Below are 20,135 nucleotides of genomic sequence, written 5' to 3' on the forward strand. Positions count from 1 at the left end.
CCCCGCAGCATCCAATTGAACTCTACAATGGACTTGGGGAACCAAAGCCTCAGTGGGTAATCAAGTACATTTGCTTTGCTGTGCTTTAGATTTTGTATGTGATATGTCTATGTGTGTGTACATAAATGTATATATGTATATAAAGCTATATATTTTAGTATTCTATTAGAATCTAGAATTTCTCTGGTTACTTATCACATGTATAACGAAATAATTTTGTAATTAGTTACTTAATATCTTTCTCTCTAAAATGTAAGCTCTATGATGGCAAAGACCAGGTTTATCTTTATCCCCAGAACCTGATACAGTGCCTTGGACATATATTTTTTAAATATTTATTATTTGGTTGATTGGTCGAATGAATGGATGGATAGATAGATGATCAACAATGCTAAATGTTGTAGAAGAGGAATGAGGACTGAAACTAGAACATGAATTTGGCATTTGGGTGGTTGTTAGTGACTTTGGTGACAGAACTATCTATAGTGAAGTGGGGGTGTTGGATGTCTGATTCTCGTTCAGATGGCTGAGAAGGGAATAGGATGGGGGTGGGGCGGGGAACAGAGAGCATAGACTACTCTTTCAGAAGTCTCATTGTAGGCAGGGACTGCTCTAGTATACTCTCTTGGTTTCCAATTTTATATCCTTTTTCTTTATTTTTGGAAATAGTGAAAGGTCATACAGAATAAATTCAGGTGACCTGAACAGATCGTCAAGCTCAATGTCATTTCTAGTCAAAAACAGTATCTGATTTAAAAAGTAATATGACTGATCCTCTAATATGACTCATAAACTACCTCCAAAGGCAATTCCCAAACAAAGATTACACAACAGACAGATTTTGATAATGGCAGCATCATCAGAATGAGTGTCTGGCTTCACAAGGTGACTACTTTGAATAAATGCATGTTGGAATAAATTCAATGATAAGAGTTATGTTATGTTTCCTTTCTTTTTTTTAAAGTCTTTAGAAGCACATAAAATAGGTAGAAGTAGCATGGCTTAGAGTAGCGATTTCTAAAATACATTATATAATATTAGGATGATTTCTGGTGGTACTTGAATAAATTTTTATGTTTGCTTTGTATTGATTTTTGTGTATATTACAAAAAAACACCTAGTTCATCAAATACAAGGTATCATATGTATTACAAAGTGTCCTTGATCAATAAATTGAAATTATAAACTTATTTTAAGTATAAATTGTTTTAAGAAACTTATTAAGCTAGTAATACTTTTGTTATAGCAAACATTGTCAGGTTTGTATACAAATAATTCAAGTTTGGAAAACATTAGCATAGGAGAGAGATCGTGGGCTTTAGGGGCTAACAGACCTGAGTTCAAATCCTGACTCTGCCATTTACTAATTACTGAATGACCCTGTGAAAGTTGTTTAACTTTCTTGAGTTTCAGATTACTCACCTACAAAATGAAAATAAAGCTTAACTTCACAGAGTTTTTCCAAGGACAAAATAAAATCAAGCATTAAGGCCTCTAGCAGAGCTCTGGGTGTGTAAGTTGGTGTGCAATCAACAGCAGCTATAATGCTTGGCAGTCCAAACATTATGTACATATTCAAACAAATCCCAGCCACATGGCTATTTATGTAAATGTGTCCATGTATCCCAGCTGACCTTTCTTTTCCATCTGAGCTGCCAAGTGAGCACTCACTGAGCTAAAGAGGAGGGTCGACAAAAAACAGAAGAGGCAGAGGGTACCAAGAAGCCTGGAGGCAGTTGGACTCAGTGCCTGAGTCAGGTTAGGGGGCTCAGAAAGATTCCCAGCTGATAAACAGTCATATTCCAATAGAGATGTTACGATTCTAAGAGCATGGACGGAGTGAGCATCAACCTTATAATTATTAACTCATGTTCTAAACAAAAAACGCCAAATGACCTGTGCAGAATGAAAGCCAGGGACAATCTTATCAAGAATGAATCAACCTCTTTGATCTTGAAGTAAACCAACTCACTAAACAGCAAGCTTCCATCTGGGGTTTTTCCAGACACTAAAGTGGTTGCCTAATTCTCAACTGTCTGGAGTTTCCAGTCCAAACTGGTCTTTAAAAAAAAAAAAAAAAAGAGCCCTACCATCTTCCTTGAGTTCACACTCCATTAAAAACACATACAGATGCGTGCTACTAATCCAAAGAAATAGGGGCTCTAAAAACATTTTTAACTAAAAATAACCCAGGTAAAATGAAGATAAATTATTCCACTCAATTCAGAACTAAACATTCAAGTATAAGAAGATGGGTCAATGAAATAAAAACAGAGAGCAGAGGTAGAAGGAATTCAGAAGTTAGGCAGAAAAGTAGAAGATGGGGAAAAATCTCAAAAGTGAACACTGAGAAAGGTAAATACAAAATACATAGAGGGAGTTGGAACAGGAGGGGAGGCGGGAAGAAATGGGTGAAAAACAGAGAAAAGAAGGAAGAAGGGTGCGAGCCATGGTAATCAGTATCTCTCACTACAATTCCAGAAGCCTCTCCGTCCTACCCACCTGGTGATCATGTGCAATACACCATGAATTAATCAGTATGTAAATCACCCCCTTTATCTGTGGAAATTGAATTTAGCTGCCAATCTTGATTGAGGGCATAGAGGCCTCCTCACAGAAAGATAACAGCTCTCACAGAGAATGCCTTTTCTCTCCTTAAATCAAAGCTTGCATAAACCCATAGAAACAGCTGCAGCTGGAGCCACAGTCTCTGTGAAAGGTGGCAGGCTGAGGATGGTAATTATAATTAGCAGTTACATAACGTGTTTGTTCTTCAAAGCGCTCTACGAGCATCAGCTAATTAATACCTTACTATGCCCCATGCAGATCCACTGATTTTTCATGTCGTAACTAATCTTTGTACCCCCCACTGAATCCTGAATGGTGGAGGCAGAGGAGCGTGAGCAATGAAGCAAATGGCTGGGTCTAGAAGCTATGCCCAGCTCTCTTACCAAGTGATCCCATAGATACCTCTGGGTAAGGAACACATTCCCAAATGCGGAATTCTGCAACCCATGAGGCAGCTGCCTCGCTTACTCCAAATAACTCGTAAAAGTGCTGTTAGAGGTGCAACAATAGGTTGGAATGGCTATCAGTCTGGTCCAATAAGGCATTAGCTCTTCTCAGTTTCCCTGATTATTAAGACTGGAAGCCTAGAGTCCTCAGTGTCAGTTATAGGTTTGCCTTTGTTTCTCCGTCCAAATTGGGCAAGTCAATGAGACCTCTCTAGAGATCTCTGGGTTATCATCCGCGTCGACCCTTCGCTGTTTCTATGATGGCAGTCCTTAGCCTACATCTCCCTCCATTTGTGGTAGAGATGACTGAATGTGGGAACTGCATGGCACAGACAGGCCTCAGCCATGAAGGTGAGTTCTCCATCTTCTCCAGGAATGCTTTACCCAAGGACTTCCAGAGGTCATGAACACCGTGCATTTGTAAAACATTATACATATATGTGTGTGTGCCTTTGGAGAAAAGTCTGTTTTCTCAATTGCCCTGTAAATTCTAAGAAGGTAGTGTCTAGCAAAGTACCTCATAAATAGTGTATGCTAAATAGGTATCTATTGAATGAATTGATAAATTTAGTCAAATTCATATCCCCAAATGGTTATGAACCATGGCTCAATGGACAAATCAGCAGCAGCAGTCCACGTGTTTTGCTTGCTCTGGCTAGACTTTCCTATGGAAAACCTTGATTGGCAAAACCCAAAGCATTCTATCACAATTCTGCTGCAAGTCAAACCGGAGACCCAGACCAAAGCAATCTTAAGATTTCACGCTTAAGAGATCTGTCTTCATAACCAAGGACCAACCTCCCTCAGCCCAACCATCACAAATGGTAAGAATCACTGTCTTTTCCAACCTTGTTCCTTGGAGGCACAGGTGTAAGATAAAGCATATGGAGATCTTTAAGCAAGGCTAACAATTTCAGTGAAAGACCTAACATGTTCTCCGTGCTTTAAACTTTTCAAAATGCTCCCCATAAACTATCTCATTTGATTCCCTCTCAACAACTCTTTAAAGTAGAGAAAGCAGACTTTATTTCTCCACTTTTATAGATGAGGAAACTGAGGCTTAGAGAGAATAATGCCTTACCTGATGACACACAGTTTAATACACGGCACTGGTAGAATTTGAACTGTAGTCCCAAAACTCTTTTCACCAATTATTCCATTTTAAGGTGTATATCCAAAAGAATTGAAAGCAAGGTCTCAAAGAGGTATCCATATACCCATGCTCATAGCAGCATTATTCACAACAGCCAAAAGGTAGGAGCAACACAAGTATCCATCAGTGGATGAATGGATAAACAAAATGTAGTACATACATAAATGTAAGATTATTCAACCTTTAAAAAGACGGCAATCCCGCCATTTACAACAACATGAATGAACCTGGAGTACATTATGCTAAGTGAAATAAACCAATCACAGAAGAACAAATATTACATGATTCTGTTTACATGAGATAATTAGTCAGACTCACAGAAATAGAAAGTATAACGGTGGTGCCAAGGGCTGGGAGGAGGGGCGGTGGGGAGTTACTGTTTAATGTACATGGAGTTTCAGTTTCAGAAGATGAAAAAATTCTGCAGAATAGTTGCACAACCACATGAATATATTTAACACTTAAAAAATGGTTAAGATGGTCAATTTTATGTTGTGTTTATTTTTACGAGAATTAAATATTAAAATAAACATTGAAAACCTCTTTTTTATTATACCTACTCTGAAAAGCTGTCAACATGTGCTAAGTTAGGACTTTTAAGTATGGCCCCTGAGAAAATGGTTCATGAAGAAAAATTCCTCAGCCAGCCAAGCAGAGGAGACAGGAATCACTGTGATTTAAAGTGACTTTCAAAAAAATAAAGTAAAAAAATTTTTAAAAGTGACTTTCAAAAGATAGATGCATAACATTTTCTATCTAACTTATTTTCCTAATCCACTTTCTAAATCTTCAGGATTTAGCTGACAAACTTAAAGCCAGGTGCCCACCTAGGTAAATGGCACCGCCAGACGCAGTACACAGAGTGACGCAGGAACTGAAGGGCGTTAGGTCCCATGCTCCCGCTGGCCATCTGCTCCTAGGATAGGAGCCCCGAAGAACGGAGTCTATACCTGTGCATGTCAAAGTACTTTCTCTCCAGGTGCCTTTCTCCGTGCAAACGGAAGTGATCTCTCCTTGACGGCTCTCGAAGCCCTCTTGACACACATAGTGAGCCACGCTGCCCAGGCTGGAGCTGTGATTCCCCAGCAGGACCGCGTGTGGCACTTCTGGAGGGCGGCCGCAGTCGATCTCTGCAATGGGAAGAAGCACAGCACAGCACGAGTTATGCCTTCCCCTACCTCTACCCCACCCCCGCTCGGCTTCTACCCCTATAATTCGTACTGTGGAAATAAACATCTAGTCCGCTCGTATGGGAAAAGAGAAAACACTGACCCCATCGAATAATCCAATTGCAGGTATATAAAGTAAGACTGTTCAGAAATAGAGTAAATAGGTATGTCTGATTTCAATGAAATTTCCAAACACTTATACATAAAAAATATTCCAACTGTGAGATTATTTATATTATAAAGAATTCCTTGGTCAATGAAATAATCTATCTCAGGGTTCTTTTAAATATTAAGATTTTCTGGTAACCTTTTACTATATATCTTCAGATCATTAACTCCTGAGTAGATGATAATGAAATTATAGTTTTGTTGCCAAATGAATATTAAATGAAATATCTACAAAATCTCTGAACTTTTTAAAAGTAAATTAATAGGGAAGGTATTTATAGTCTAAACATTTAATTTACATGCACCTTTCAGAGAAAGAATCAGTTGCATAGAGGCAGACAAACCTGGAATTATAAAATTGATATAAAATTTCTTCTCTGCAACTCTGACTACTAAAAGACCCTGGAATATTTACAGAGAACTATCTGAAGGAAAAGAATTATGACATTACCATTTTTGACCCAGCCAAATGCTATTTCACATAACAGTAAAAGAAAGTCATTTTCAGATATTTTACAGTTTTAAAAATTTAATGTATAACTTTCCTGAAAAAAAATTTTATAGCTAACAATGTAATAATACCAATAATTTCAAAATAAAATTCCAAATTATTGCAACAAAATCTGAGCAGTGAAGTGAAGAGAAATAAAACACGCTACATTTCTCATGCAGTCGTGGGGAGCTCATAGATACAATTTTATTTAAGAAAGCAGAATAAATATAAAATAAGGTGATCATACTCATTCTAAATGTAACCAATAGTCCCAGTTACACCTAAATACCGAAAGAAAAAATATGTGACATTTGGCATTCATTCTGATCTTTATTTTTCTCCCCAATCTGTAGAAAGCCAAGAAAATTAAGCACTCCTGACATCTAGGCTTCTAAAACATAACTCCATTTATTGTGAGAAAGCATTCCAAATAGAGAAAATGGTGTGATCTGTTCTGAACTCCTCGTCAACCATTCTTGGCCTTAGAAATAGGTGGCTTCTCTTAAATGAGCCTCCAATACAGAATTGGTGGATTTAATGGAATTGCACTCTTCTCCATCCCATGACGGACGCTTGGTCTGTTGCAGAACCCGAGTTATTTACCCGAGGGAGGCCTCCCAGAACAGAATTTCATCTGTTGTCACAATTATTGTTAAGACCCTCGATAGAACAGCTCAACCTATTTGACCCATTGCTTGGCTTGGAATATTTTTAAGTCAGTCTCTGGTCAGTGCAGATTCAGATCATTGGCAGTTATGAGACCAGAACGAAGTGGTCATTTCATAAATTCTCCAACCCTGTCTACCTCTTAAGTTCCATGTTTGCTCACAGGGATTTGTTGCCTTTTCATATATGTTTACCAGACACAAGACTCCTTGGCCCTCATCATGTTTTCCCAGCATCAAACCTTTAGACATTGACTGGCCCCAAACATTCCAAGACAAGAGTATATTTGTGTGTAAATGAGCAACCAACTGAACAGGTGGTTAATGTTTCATAAGACTGCCCAGTCATTGTTGACATCTAAAACATCTTCTAGTTTAAGCCAGGGTTCAGTTACAGCAGGAAATAGAGGGAGCATTAGTAAAGAGATTGAGGGTATGGGTTTAAGTAGGTTTATAAACCTTGAAGCTGGAATTCTAAATATCACATTGGAGCAGTCTGAGAGGGAATCCAGAGAAAGGTAGTTGGAATAAGGGAGAAGCACAGATACTAAAGGGATAAGAGCACAGAAAATAACTAAATTGGTTTCTCTCTTGGACAATGGAAGGCATGGTGGCTTTAGTTGGGATGATGAGATTTTTTAAAATTAATACCAAAACTAATAATTTGGGGGTTGATGAGAGATCAGTAGCTTGGACTCCAGACACTAAGGTTCAGAGACTCAGGTAGATACCCAGTGGTAGGCAACCTGGACCTACAACTCTGAGTTCCTAACACAGAGCTTTTCAAATTGAACAGTGTCTTGGCAAGGGATACACAGAGAGGATTCCAGCATGGCTTGGATTAAACACATGGTTCTAAACAATAACTGTACACCTGCCTGGCTTGGGGAGCTTTTAACAAGCACACGTGCTAGAGTCTCACACCCCCCTATTCACACCCAGAGTTAACTCTTTTGAATTAGTAGTATTGAGTTAAGTTCTTGACATCCACATTTCTACAAAGCTCCAAATTTGAGAATTTATAAAGTAAATCCTGGTAAGAATGGCTACTATTTATCATCACATGCATCTCAATACGGCACTGAGTATAAACCATTATTACTCACAATAACCCTCCATGCTGGGCATTATTTTCCTTGTTTTACAGGTGAAATGGCTCAACATAAATAACACATCCAAAGTCACACTGGTTATGTAATGGCCCGGAGTTGAATCCACATCAACTGTATTCCTTCTCCTATACCCACTGCCTCTCAAGAGCTGCTCTGTCTCTGAAATCCTACAGTATCTGTCCCTCTCACCTTTTTCTTGCTCATACTCTTTCTCCTCTAGGTACATTCTTTCTCCCTCATACCTAGCAAAATCCTTCCCAATGACTAATCTGCTTTGTGACTAACAGAGGGATCCCTTCTTCCTCTAACTTTTGTGGCCCATATTCACTTGTTCATTTATTAATATATTTATTAAGAACCTAGAACACGCCAGACACTATGCTGGTCACTACTGCAATGAACAAAATGGACAAGATCACTGCCTTCATACAACTTAGGGAGAGAAGAAACAGACGAAAGTAAAATCAACAAGACAATTACAGATTGTGGCAGATGTTATGTAAGAGCTAAGCTACTATGATAGGATGGGAATGACTTCTTCAATGAAGCGGTCAGGAATGGTTTGATCTCTCTGAGGAGTTAAGGACCTGAAGCATGAGGATGAGCCAGTCATGTTTAGGACCAGAGGGAAAACATTTCAATCAAACAAAAATAGCCAATGTGAAGACCCTGATGTGAAAAAGCTCTTGGGGTGTTCCAGAAAGGGAAAAGCAACCTGTTGGCTAGAGCACAATAAGCAAAAGGGAGAGTGGCATGAGACAAAGGCGGAGAGAAAAGCAGGGCCAAATCACACGGGGCCTTGTAAGCCTTAGGCAAGAGCTTGAATTTTGAGAGTAGCTGAATGCCCATAGAGGGTTCTAAGCAAAGGAATGATACAATTTGATTTAGGTTTTTAAAAGACCAGTTGACTGTTGGGTAGAGAATGGATGGGAGAAGAACAGGAGTAAAAGGAGAGAGGTCAGTTAGGGTCGATAGCAGTAATCCGACAGAGAGATGATGCGTTCTTGGATGTACTTGAGAGGTGAGCTGGAGATGGAAAGAGGATGGATCTGAGATGTATCCTGGAAGCGGAACCGTGTTCTTGGTGATGCGCGGCACGTGAGAGTGAGAGAAGAGGAAGAATCAAGAATAATTATCTACCCCATTCATTAGACCTTTACTACCTGCTTGAGGATTTAGTGTCTTTTTGTAAATATATTATATCTTTCCAAATATATGAACAGTTCATAAAGGACAGAATCTTTATCTTATAATCTCTTGCACCCTACTCAATAATAGTATGTTTTACACAGTAAATATTCAAGTTGTTTATTGGCAGCTTGCTACTACCTTATCACTATACAGGATGCAATAAGTGTTACTTTGATATAATAACAGCCCCAAGGAAGAAAACAGACATCAGTAAGTTGTAAATACAATAACAGGACAGAAGACATTATCTCTATATTTGTTATCCAACAGAGGTAACTCACACCTACCAAACACCAAATAGATGAAAGCTAAGAAAAAGATCCATAAAAACTAATATCAGTCTTGTACCAGAGAATTCTGGGAAAGTTATTCAAACCTCAGTAATTTTAATCATAATAGCATTCATCGAAATCCTAAACACTGGGACTGTTAGATACACACTATCTTATTTATGCCTCACAGAAAATCCTGCAAGGTAGATGGCTTTTTCTTATGTAGCTTACAGATGTGAAAATGAAGGTCTCAAGAGCTTAAGTCACATCAAAAGTCATACCACTAGTAAAAGATAGAGGTAGTATGGGAACCATGGTTTGTGTGACCCCAAAGTCCAGATCCATTAAGTATAGGCAGCCTCACAATGAAGGGGCCTGACTGGGACTGACCTTACAGGTTAGCTAATACCACAGGAGAGAAGGCTGCATGAAGGAACATTCAGATCCATCTGCAAGGGTTCAATGACAACTGCCTCTGCCCGATCTTGTCCCCAAGAACTTTCTCAGAGCAAGAGAGTTGCTAGAAATAGACTTCCCCTGCAGCTGTGTGACTTCCTGATGCTTTCTTGGTACAGATGTTTAACCCCATGATATGGAGGTCTGGCCTGGAACATAACCCTGCCACAGACATTCCTGCCATGCTTAAGAGAGATGGCAGCCATTGCCCCTTCTACTCAGACCAAGTTAGACCCCAGAAAGCAGGTGGCTCCTATTAAGAAATATTCAAAAATCAATCCAACAGAGGCTATCATAGGTAATAAAAATGTAGTTCTACATGAAAAACCCCAAAGCTCTCACTATCACAGGGAAATAAACCATTTAGAAACAGTTTATATCCAAAGGAAAGAAAAAATAAGCCTCACAAATTTTGCACTGCATATGCATAGGGGTGTTCATTAAAGCACACGGTTCTCTGGCTAATTACATTATTAAGTAACAACGTTTGGATCTGCATCAGGAATACAGTCCACTAATTATGAACACGGCTGGCAATTTTTCCTTACTACCCTATTATCTGTGATTTTATTCAAATAATCAACTTCAAAACAGGACTCCCTGTGGGGAAAATGTGCTCACTGGTTTCAAGGACCACATTTTGTTGTAATTTTATTTCATATCTTGAAGGTAAAAATGTTTATCCACACTGCTAGCTTTAATATTCTACCCAAGAAAATACTCCAGAAGGAAATCTTTTTGATGAAAGGTACAGGCAACATATGGCATCAAATCCACAACTGACTATATTATTAATATCTACATTGGCTGCTGTTTGTTTATTATAAACATCAACTCAATAATATGATTGATGACAGAAATAACATAGTATTATAAGGGTTATCTCAGACTGTTTTAGAGACCAATAAATATCAAGCCGAGAAAGAAAAAAAAAATGACCAATAATGTCTATAAATTGAGGCAGGCATTTTGCCACTTGTCGGAGAATGAATGATAGACCTATTCTACATATTGATATTGACAAAAAAAAAAAAAAAAAAAAAAAAGCACTTCCCAGAAAAATTAACTACTAGGTGGAAAGCCCTGGCAAAAGAGCAGAAACAAGTATGAAAACTGAAGACAATCGCATTGAAGTCAGTTTTCATCTCCACCCAACAATAGAAATGTCTCTAACCTTCTCAAATCAGAAGGTTTCCATATCACTTGGAAATCAGTATAATGTGGTAGGCTGCAATAGTCCAAATAGTCCAGGGAATTAATACCATACTATACTATACTATATTCTATACTATATTCGTCTTCTGGATCAGATAATTCAGCATTTATACCTATACTTTCTTCATTTGTTTCCTTTGTAAAAATGTTCTCGTCTCTCCTTAATGGCAAGCTCTTTGTGGGCTGTGTCTATATCTGATATTTTTTAAATATCCTTTGTAGTGATGTGAGTAATTAATATTATTATGAACATTAATCTTCGTGATTTATACGTAAAGATGAAAAGCCGGGGGGTCCTGGAAGGAGAAGGAATCTTCGTGTTTATATGTAAGAAATATGGCCTAAGGAATGGGATGAGATTGTAACTTTATAACAAAGATTCATGTATTTTATGGCATGTTCTGAATTTAACCAAATATTTGACCCACATTCAGGGATCACTTGGACACTAAGTTCATATATCATCAGTGTTGGGGGTTGGAATCTCACATCTCAATATGACGACTTGAATTTAGAAAATGTCATTATAACCATCAAAGGAGATGGGCGGGTTATAGTATGCCATGAAGCACATTCTCAAGAGTGGCTTATTAACTGCTGAAACTAAGCTAATGAGCTCATTAGTACCAAAAAGTCTATTTGCCTTAAGGGAGTAGAAAGAAAAAAAAACTTACTTTTCAATGTACTCTGTATTCTAAAGTCTTCATGAACTTTAGCTTTGACTAACAAAACATTTCCTTCAGCTAGTATTCAAAAAGAAAGCTCATTTGGAGAAAAAAAGAAAAATTTCCATTACACATAACAACATTTATTATCAACAAATAGTATCTAGTACGGAAACAGCTAGCATCTAAACACTCAGAAACTGCAGAGGAGGTGACGGGGTAGGTAAGAGCATGAGTGCTAGGAAGAAAAAAAAGTTTATCAGCATATCTCTTATAAGGATCTTGCACTTGCAGAAGTGATAATGGTTTTTGATACCTTGAGCTGCATATGAATCTTCTCTTTTAAAAAAAACCATTAAATTTCTTCATTTTAATGTTCTGTTTATAAGTAGACTATTTGAATGAAAAACCAATAAATAAAGTGAAAATGAATTTTAAATCTTCCCACTTTATGGTCGCAAGTTTCATAAAGATCTTAAATTTTTGACAGAAACATTACCTGCCACTCCCCACTAGATTATGGCTCTCTTATTAAGATCACTAGCATAATTCAGCAGCTACTCTGCATCAGGCACAGTGATGCAGATCACTGCTTCATATCATTATCTCGATTAAACTTTCATAATAACTCCATGAGATGAAAACAATTTTATCCCCTTCTACAGAAGGAATCTGAAATTTAGAGAAGTTTACAGGTGGTCACCTAACTAGTAAGTGGCTCAGCCAAATTTCACACAAGTCTCATCCTAAAGCGCATACTTCACCACTCTGAGTTTTAAACCAATATCATTATTCATTTTGCACACTCAATGATTCCAGCCATTTGTAAATGACATATTTTAATGGCATTTACTTGGCAAAAGAAGAATCAACAGATTTGTTGCATGCAGCAAGTAAGTCGATAGAGGTTTTTTTTGTTTTCAAATATTTTAAAAGATCAGTAAAAGTAAGGTACCAGAAAAATCTATTTCAAATGAGCAAAACCTCTTCCTATCACTTGGAACAGATGATAAACACAAGATAATGATCTGCCACTCCATTCTGCCTCACCCATGGTGGACATCATGAGTCCATCACAGCCCTCTTTCCTGCTAAGTCAGGATACCATCAGAATCCTCTCCAAACCAAAAATTCAGAGGCAGCAGTGCAATGAAATTTATCTGCCACCTTTCCCCTGAATGCCCGAATTTGTGTTCCGGCTGATTTCAAGACCTTTTCAAACCTTCCCTGTAGAGATGAGATTGGGCTCTACTAAGAAAATGTCAAACAAAGAAGCTGACTTGGCAACAACAAATGTCATTCCAGGTGGGTCCCAGACCACGCTACACAGGAAGCCACGTTTGCCCCAGCGTCCTTCTCCTTCCAGGGCCCCCCAGCTTTTCATCTTTGCCTTCCATCTCCAGGGCTCCCTGGGGCTGCTTCTGCATGGAATTTGACTTCTAGAAAAGCTTTGGGTTCTCATCTTAATATACAAGCTAATGACATAAGGTAAGTCATGTCCTTGCTCTGGTTCTTAATGGGAAATAATATCCACTGTTAGTTGTAAATAGAATATTTGTGAAGTGGGAAATGATACCAACGTATTAGCCGCCTAAGAAGACTTTTCTAAAGACAAATGAGATGATGTGTATGGAGATCTTGTAGACCTTGAAGTGCTGGACACCTCTAGAGAATCAGGCTCTGCTCTTAGTAACCTTGAGAAACCATGTCCCGCCCTTGTTAACCAACTCGAAGGAAGAACTCTGCCTCTGCAATCAGCCCAGTGCTGGGCCACGCATCTGTGAGGGCCATGTGCGTGGATATGGGGGAAACCAGGAGTCAGCCCCGAGGCCCTGTTCCTGGTCTGTCAAAGCACAGAGATGCCACGCCAAGCGAGAAGGAAGCATGAAGGTCCAGAAGACGAAGTAAGGTGTGGAATCAGGAAAAAACATGAGACATGAGGAGTGAAACAAAAGAGGAGGCCAGGGTCCCTGCAAAGCTCAGCCAGAAAACGAGCAGTGACAGCGGTTCAGAAGCCACTTCCATGATGCCTGCCTTTTTCTGTGCCCGCTTTTGGGGAGGATTCAGAGGCACCCATGGTCCTTAGGCATGTCAGGTCATGCTGAAGGAGACAAACAACATGGTCACTGAATTCCCAGGTTTACAGTCCAGTAGGGGAGAATGATATAAACTAGGAAAATAATTATAAATAATATACTGACATATTGGGTACTAAGGAAAAGAACATCAGAGGTGACATTTAAGCTGAAAATTGAAAGAGAAGAATGCAGAGAGCAGGGAGACTCCATCAGCAGATGAATGAATCAACAAAATGTGGTCTATACTCACAAGAGAATATCATTCAGTCTGAACATGGAATAAACTTCTGATATATGCTACAACATATATGAACCTTGAAAACATTATGCTAAGTGAAACAAGCCGGACATAAAAAGGCAAACATTGTATGGTCCAAATATGAAGTACCTGGAACACAAATTCACAGAGACAGGAAGTAGAATAGAAGTTACCGAGGAGCTAAAGGGAGACAGAAATGGGGAGTTATTGTTTAATGGTTAGATTTCCTGTTTGGGATGATAAAAACATTCCGAAATGGATAGCGGTGATGGTTGTACAATACTGTGAATGAACAACACTGAATTGTACACTTATAAATGGTTAAAATTTTATATTATGTGTATTTTACCACAATAAAAAAAATTTAAGCAGGTCGTGAGTATTTCAAGTAGAGGGGAAAGCACGTACAAAAGCTTTGAAGCCAATAAGAGCTTGACATGTTGGTTGGGAGAGAATGATGGGAGACGTAACGGTGGAGAAGCCCAAAAGGCCAAACCCCTGTTGGCTTCAGAGGCCATAGTTAAGGGCTTGGATTTTATTCTAAATGCAGTAGCCATTTCAATGTTCTCAGAAGAGTTTTAAGCAAGGAGAGAGGATAATCCAATGTATGTTTTAAGAGATTCATTCCTGATGCTGTGTGGGGAATGGGCGAGAGGATGCAAGCATCAAAGTGGATTCTTACAGGGACCGTTCGTTACCTGACATACTGTCGGTGAGAACACTCTGCTTGAAAGGAAAATAAGGTCCCGTAAGGCAGAGCAGCAAATCTGGAAGACAAATGTTTCCAGAACCCTCCTACTGATGTGCCCACACTTCAAACTGCTCCTCACTGGACTCTTATACAGGAGGCAAACTCCTCAAAGAGAAGAGCACAAATGCCTCCTCTTCTAGGTAACCACCCCATTCCCCCATTTTCTTATTGAAATTCCCCTAGTCTTTACCCTTTTGTCTCACAGGAACTTAGGAGCTCACTCTCACATAACAGTGGGGTACCTGTCTCTTCTCTCCTCCCAGGCTCTGGGCTTTCTCAGTCACAGCCTCAGATCTGGACTCTGGATTTGTTGTTGATGATAACACGATAAAAGTGATTCCCTCACCTTGCTCTTGTTAAGTTCTTTAAGCTGATACTTCTAATTTGCATCTTTTCTGAAAATTAATATAATAATAATAATAATAATAATAATAATAATAATAAACAAAATAATAGGAAGTACAAGGTAGAGATTCTATCTTTTCCAGAGAGCTGATGGAAACGTGTGACTGACATTTCTGTAAATTCCTACCTACATCTGAAGAGGGACCACAGAGGCCTTTCATCCTCACTCCCACCAATGAGGCCCGCTTGGATGAGGGATCCATGTACCAGGCCCCCCTCCAAGGCAGCAGAGCCACTGGGGACACAGTAATCGGGAGAACGAAAACAATAGGATCCACCAACTGTACCTTCTCTGACGGGGAAGTCCGCTATCGGTCACAGAAACTGCCGTCTGTAACACACAGCTGCTCCCTTCACAAGTACCTGGTCCTCTGCAGCATCCAAGTTCATAGTTTGCTTGTGTTCTTAGTGGAATTCCCAATTCCTGAGCCTTCATAACTCTGAGCTAAAAATACAGTGCCTGCTGGCCCACGGCCCAGATTCTGGAGCCCCCGAGAAAACAGAATGATAAATAAAAAGGGGTGTGCTTAGAGAGGAGCAGGCACAGCCTTGAGAAGCTGATGGCCATGTGGTGACACACACAGAGGAAGGTGTCAGCAAGCAGAGAGAGTAGTTATTAGAGGAGGGAAAAAAGAAGTAAAGATCTTCTAAATAATAGTTCTTTGGGAATTATAACAAGCACTCTCTAACTTTCTCCATTCTCGGTCCAATAATCCAGATAAAAATCCAATTTTCAAAGTAATACAAATTGTTTTACATGGAGTTTCCCATATTAATCCTTAGAGAGTTCTTTGATATGCATTATGGCATATTTTAATCTAAGTTCTGCATTTTAATTGATCCATTGAAAGATAATGTTATAACTAAAATATACTTTTAGAATTTAACCCCCAGGATGATAACTAACTATTAAAATGTGTTTAGAGCCTGAAATCGCAAACCAGAATAGCAAAAGGATTAACTCAGCCAAGCACATCACTGAGGTTGCTTAATTATGCAATAAATTCAGCGAAACTGTTTTTTCCCCCTTTTCCCAAAATGGAAACGGCTTTGTTACTTTGTCTAACATGTTAAAAATTTCTTCGATACAGAAAGTATATAAAATATAAAAATCATCCAGGACCTCCCTAGTGGGAATTATCACTGTTAACATTTTGATGTATAGCCTTCTAAACTTTTTCATAAGCATATATGTACACAGAAATTATTTCAAAGATAAGATGGTATTCATACAGTTTGCAACTTAGTAATATACTGTTAATACTTACCTATGTCAATAAATATTCTTTTCCAACATAATTTTTATTGGTTACATATTTCATTTTATATATAAACCATGATTTATTTAACTGATCTCCTATAGAGAGACATTTGGAATTGTTTCTAATATTTCACTATTATAAACAATTAAAAACAACTATAACTGTAAAAAAAATTAAATGTGCGAGTGCTTTATACTTCTCTCTACAGATAAATTTGAAAATCCGATGAATAGATGATTTTCTAGGAACATGTAAATTACCAAAAAAGATAAAAACTTAAACAGACCATTAAGTATAGAATTTTTTTAATTTTTACAAAAATTTTTATCTGCCTCTCCAAAAGTGCTACATCCAGATGCTTTTCCAGGTGAAATCTCCCAAATCTTTTAAAATTCAATTTATAGTATACTAGAGAAAAGAGAAAGAAATCCTTTCACATTCTTCTTTTAAAATTTAGAATAACATTGCTACCAAACCCAAAAAGATGGCATAGAAAAAGGAAATAGACCAATCTCATTAATGAATATCAATGCAAGAATTCTAAGTAAAATTTAGCAAATATAATCTAGATTAAAAAATAAAACACCAAAAAACCTAGAAGAATCCATTCCAGAAATTAGTATTGATCATTATCAAGAAATCTAATAATATAACCTACCACATCACTGGTTAAAAAAAGAAAAACATGTATGATCACCTTAACGCATGCCTGAAAGACATGTAAAAAATAACTCATTCCTGATTTTTAAAAAAATTCTAGTAAAATGGGAATATATAGATGCTTTCTTAAGATTATGCATATAGAGCCAAAAACTAGTGAAATGGTAATAGATGAAGAGAAGGCCAAAAGTAGAAAACAACCCAAAAGTCAACATCATCACAAAAACAGAAGTACTGTACCAGCACGATTAAGAACATGACCTCTGAAACTAGAATTCCTGGGTTCGGATTTCACCTCCACCACTATTTGTGTGACCTTGAACAAATTAACTTCTTCGTGCCTCAGTTTTCTCATCTGTAAAATGTGATCATCGTACAAACTCATGGGGGTACTGTAATGATTAAATGAGTCGATGTATATGTAAAGCGCTTAGAATAGCACTGGGCACATACTGCTATTTCAGTGTACATAAGAATATGAGAAAGCCAAGATCATGAATGAATAATGAACTACTGAAACCAATGCCATTAAACTTAGGAACAAGAATATTCAAAGTCAATGCTACTATTTAAATTTTTGTTCTGAAAATACTAGTCAAGTGATCAATCAAGAGAAAAATATAACTTTTATAAATGTAGAAAAATAAAAGATGGAATTACCATTATTTGCAGATAAGATACTATTCCTGAAAATACCAAGAGAATCAACTGAAAACCTATTAGAAACAATAACAGGAATTTACTAGGTTTATTTAATTCACTCGCCATCCCAGAAAGAACTATTTAAGAGAGAAATATGAAAACAATCTTAACATGGTATAAGCTGTGAACCTGAATTTTTTTAAAACTCACCTTGGCAATTTAATTTGGGAGACTCCCATGTGCCCAAGGCTGTGCAGCTTGAAATTGCATCTTCTGGGCCACTGAAAAATCCTTCTTTGCAAGCATAATGAACCTGGCCACCAAGCCTAGAGGTATAATTTCCTATGATATAGCCATCTGGGACCTCAGGAGGGGTGCCACAGTCTATTTCTGAAAATAAATTAATGTCAAATGCATTCCTATGTGAATGTGAATTTTCAAAATTCATAATCTCTCTCTACCTCTATCCCATTCCCCTTCCCTCCCACCACACATACCCCAGCCATATTTTAAATAGGCTGGTTCATTTCCACATGACTTCTGGGCACGTTTCTATTCAGTCTTCTGACCTTCCATAAGTAATAGCATCTATAAATGCACAAAGCTGAAAGAATTTGGCAATGCTACCTAAAGAGAAGCCTAGTCCGATGAAGTGAAAAATTTTAATTGCAAAATACTTTAAGATATATATGCCTTTATAATTTTCAGGGTCACTTTTGAGATGTTGGTCCTAACCAGATCAGCTGTGTTTACTAGCTAACATAATGGTTAATATCAGAATATTTATTAACTGCTAAAAATCCCAGAAGTTTACTAATTTTAGCTTTTTAATATTGCCCCTTCTATCTTGGTTATATTATTTGCTTTATTTCATAAGTTGTACAAATGTGCAAAGGAACAGATAATTTTTACCCACATCCCCAGCGGAGACCCACAGACACAGACACGGGCTCAGAGCAGCAGAAAGTCACCACCAACAGAAACGCACCTTCCGATTCTGCATTCTGTGGCAGAAACCCACCTGTACATGATGTGGCATCTCTGGTTGGGTGGAAAGGCTCAGGCCCACTCTTTGGCACGTATCCATCCATACAGTAGCATTCAAAGCTCCCGTCAGTGTTCACACACCGTCCTCCTTGCCTGCACAGGCCGGAAACCTCACACTCATCTATGTCTTAAGACCCATCCCAAATACGAGAGGGAGAGAAAAACAGAAAAAGGCAAGGAGAACATTGTGACAGCCATTTCTCACGTTCCCAATCTACACTTACAAATAAATACATTTGTTTGCAACTGTATGACTTTTACTTTACTCTTTAAGGGTTCTCATATTTCTTTCGCATCGTAAATTTAATAAACAGTTGTACACGTGTTCTGGAGATTTAAAAAAACCAACCATCACCAACTCTTTGACACCAAACAAAATGACACCAAAAAAGTATGCAAACAAAAAAAAAGTTTCAATGCTATAAAATAAGGATGCCCACCACCTCATACTAAAATATCTGAAGAACTCCAAATACAAAACAATTGAGACCAAAGTGAAAAATGCTTTCAAAAATGAGCATAGGATAATAGGACAGGTAGTAAGGGGATTCTCATTAACTTTACCAAGATTACAAGGGCTTAAAATAGGCTTCATGAAGGACAAGACATGCTCCTTGGCAGACTTTTCCCCTTGACTGAGGGTTATGAGAAGTAGCGGGTACAGAGGTTAAAAGAACATTCAGTAACTCAGAGGCTGGAGAAGAAACCTTCCCGCCAGTTAGCAGTTTTTAGCCCCCTGAACTGGCTTAAAGGACAAAACTGAAAACATTAGAAATTCCATCAGAGCCACACACGCTAATTTCACAGGGAGTAAAAAAAGTACCTTAAGTGAAATGGGACTTTTCCCAGGACTTGTGCAAGAACCATCATGGGGACAGTGGACAGGAAGCAGAAGCTTGACTAAAGAAAGTCTGATTGTCCCCAGACTTTGGGATTTCAAAGACCAGTAATTTTGGAAGGACTCACACGAGGTGGCCAATATTCTATTTTGCCATATAAATACTTTTTGTCCCCCGCAAAACCTACTAATTTCATAAGAAGGAAGAAAATCTCAGAATCCTTTTAAATTTGTTTAATGTAATTTTATTGAAATACACTATATTCTCCTTTTTGTCTGTTTGTTTTTTGGTCTTGGATCAATGAACACCTCATCACTCATTGATCACTGTTTGGGAACCAGTAATTGCTGCCAAAGGAGCCCACACAAGCTACGAATTGTGATCAACGTACACCTTCAGTGCAGTGAACTCTGAGGAGCTCTTTGTGGGAGATTTTTTTCCAGAGATGGCTAGCAACAAATCTTCCTCTCCCTTTCTTGCATGCCATTCCTCCTTTCAAGAGTGGAATCCATTTCTCCTCCCCATGGGCTGGCCTTGGGACTTGCTTTGGCAGACAGAATGGGGCAGAAGTAACATTGTACCTGTTCTGACCCTAACCTTGAAGACACCTGGCAGCTTC

The 20,135-nt window shown here is 38.2% G+C and overlaps 1 protein-coding gene across 3 annotated transcripts in view; it reads right to left on the reverse strand.

Moving 5' to 3' along the window:
- The window catches only part of SUSD1 (sushi domain containing 1), a 171,774-nt gene that overhangs the window by 130,303 nt on the left and 21,336 nt on the right, over positions 1-20,135 (reverse strand). For all 3 annotated transcript variants that reach the window (XM_025041553.1, XM_025041557.1, XM_025041551.1), the window contains exons 4-6: positions 18,652-18,804; positions 17,841-18,020; positions 5,118-5,297 (exon numbers count right to left, since the gene is read on the reverse strand). In XM_025041553.1, coding sequence (XP_024897321.1) covers positions 5,118-5,297; positions 17,841-18,020; positions 18,652-18,804 — 513 coding nt within the window. The remainder of the gene's footprint in view (positions 1-5,117; positions 5,298-17,840; positions 18,021-18,651; positions 18,805-20,135) is intronic.

The sequence above is a fragment of the Pteropus alecto genome, unplaced genomic scaffold (assembly GCF_000325575.1).
Source record: "Pteropus alecto unplaced genomic scaffold, ASM32557v1 scaffold111, whole genome shotgun sequence".
In the NCBI taxonomy this organism is placed as follows: Eukaryota; Metazoa; Chordata; class Mammalia; order Chiroptera; family Pteropodidae; genus Pteropus; species Pteropus alecto.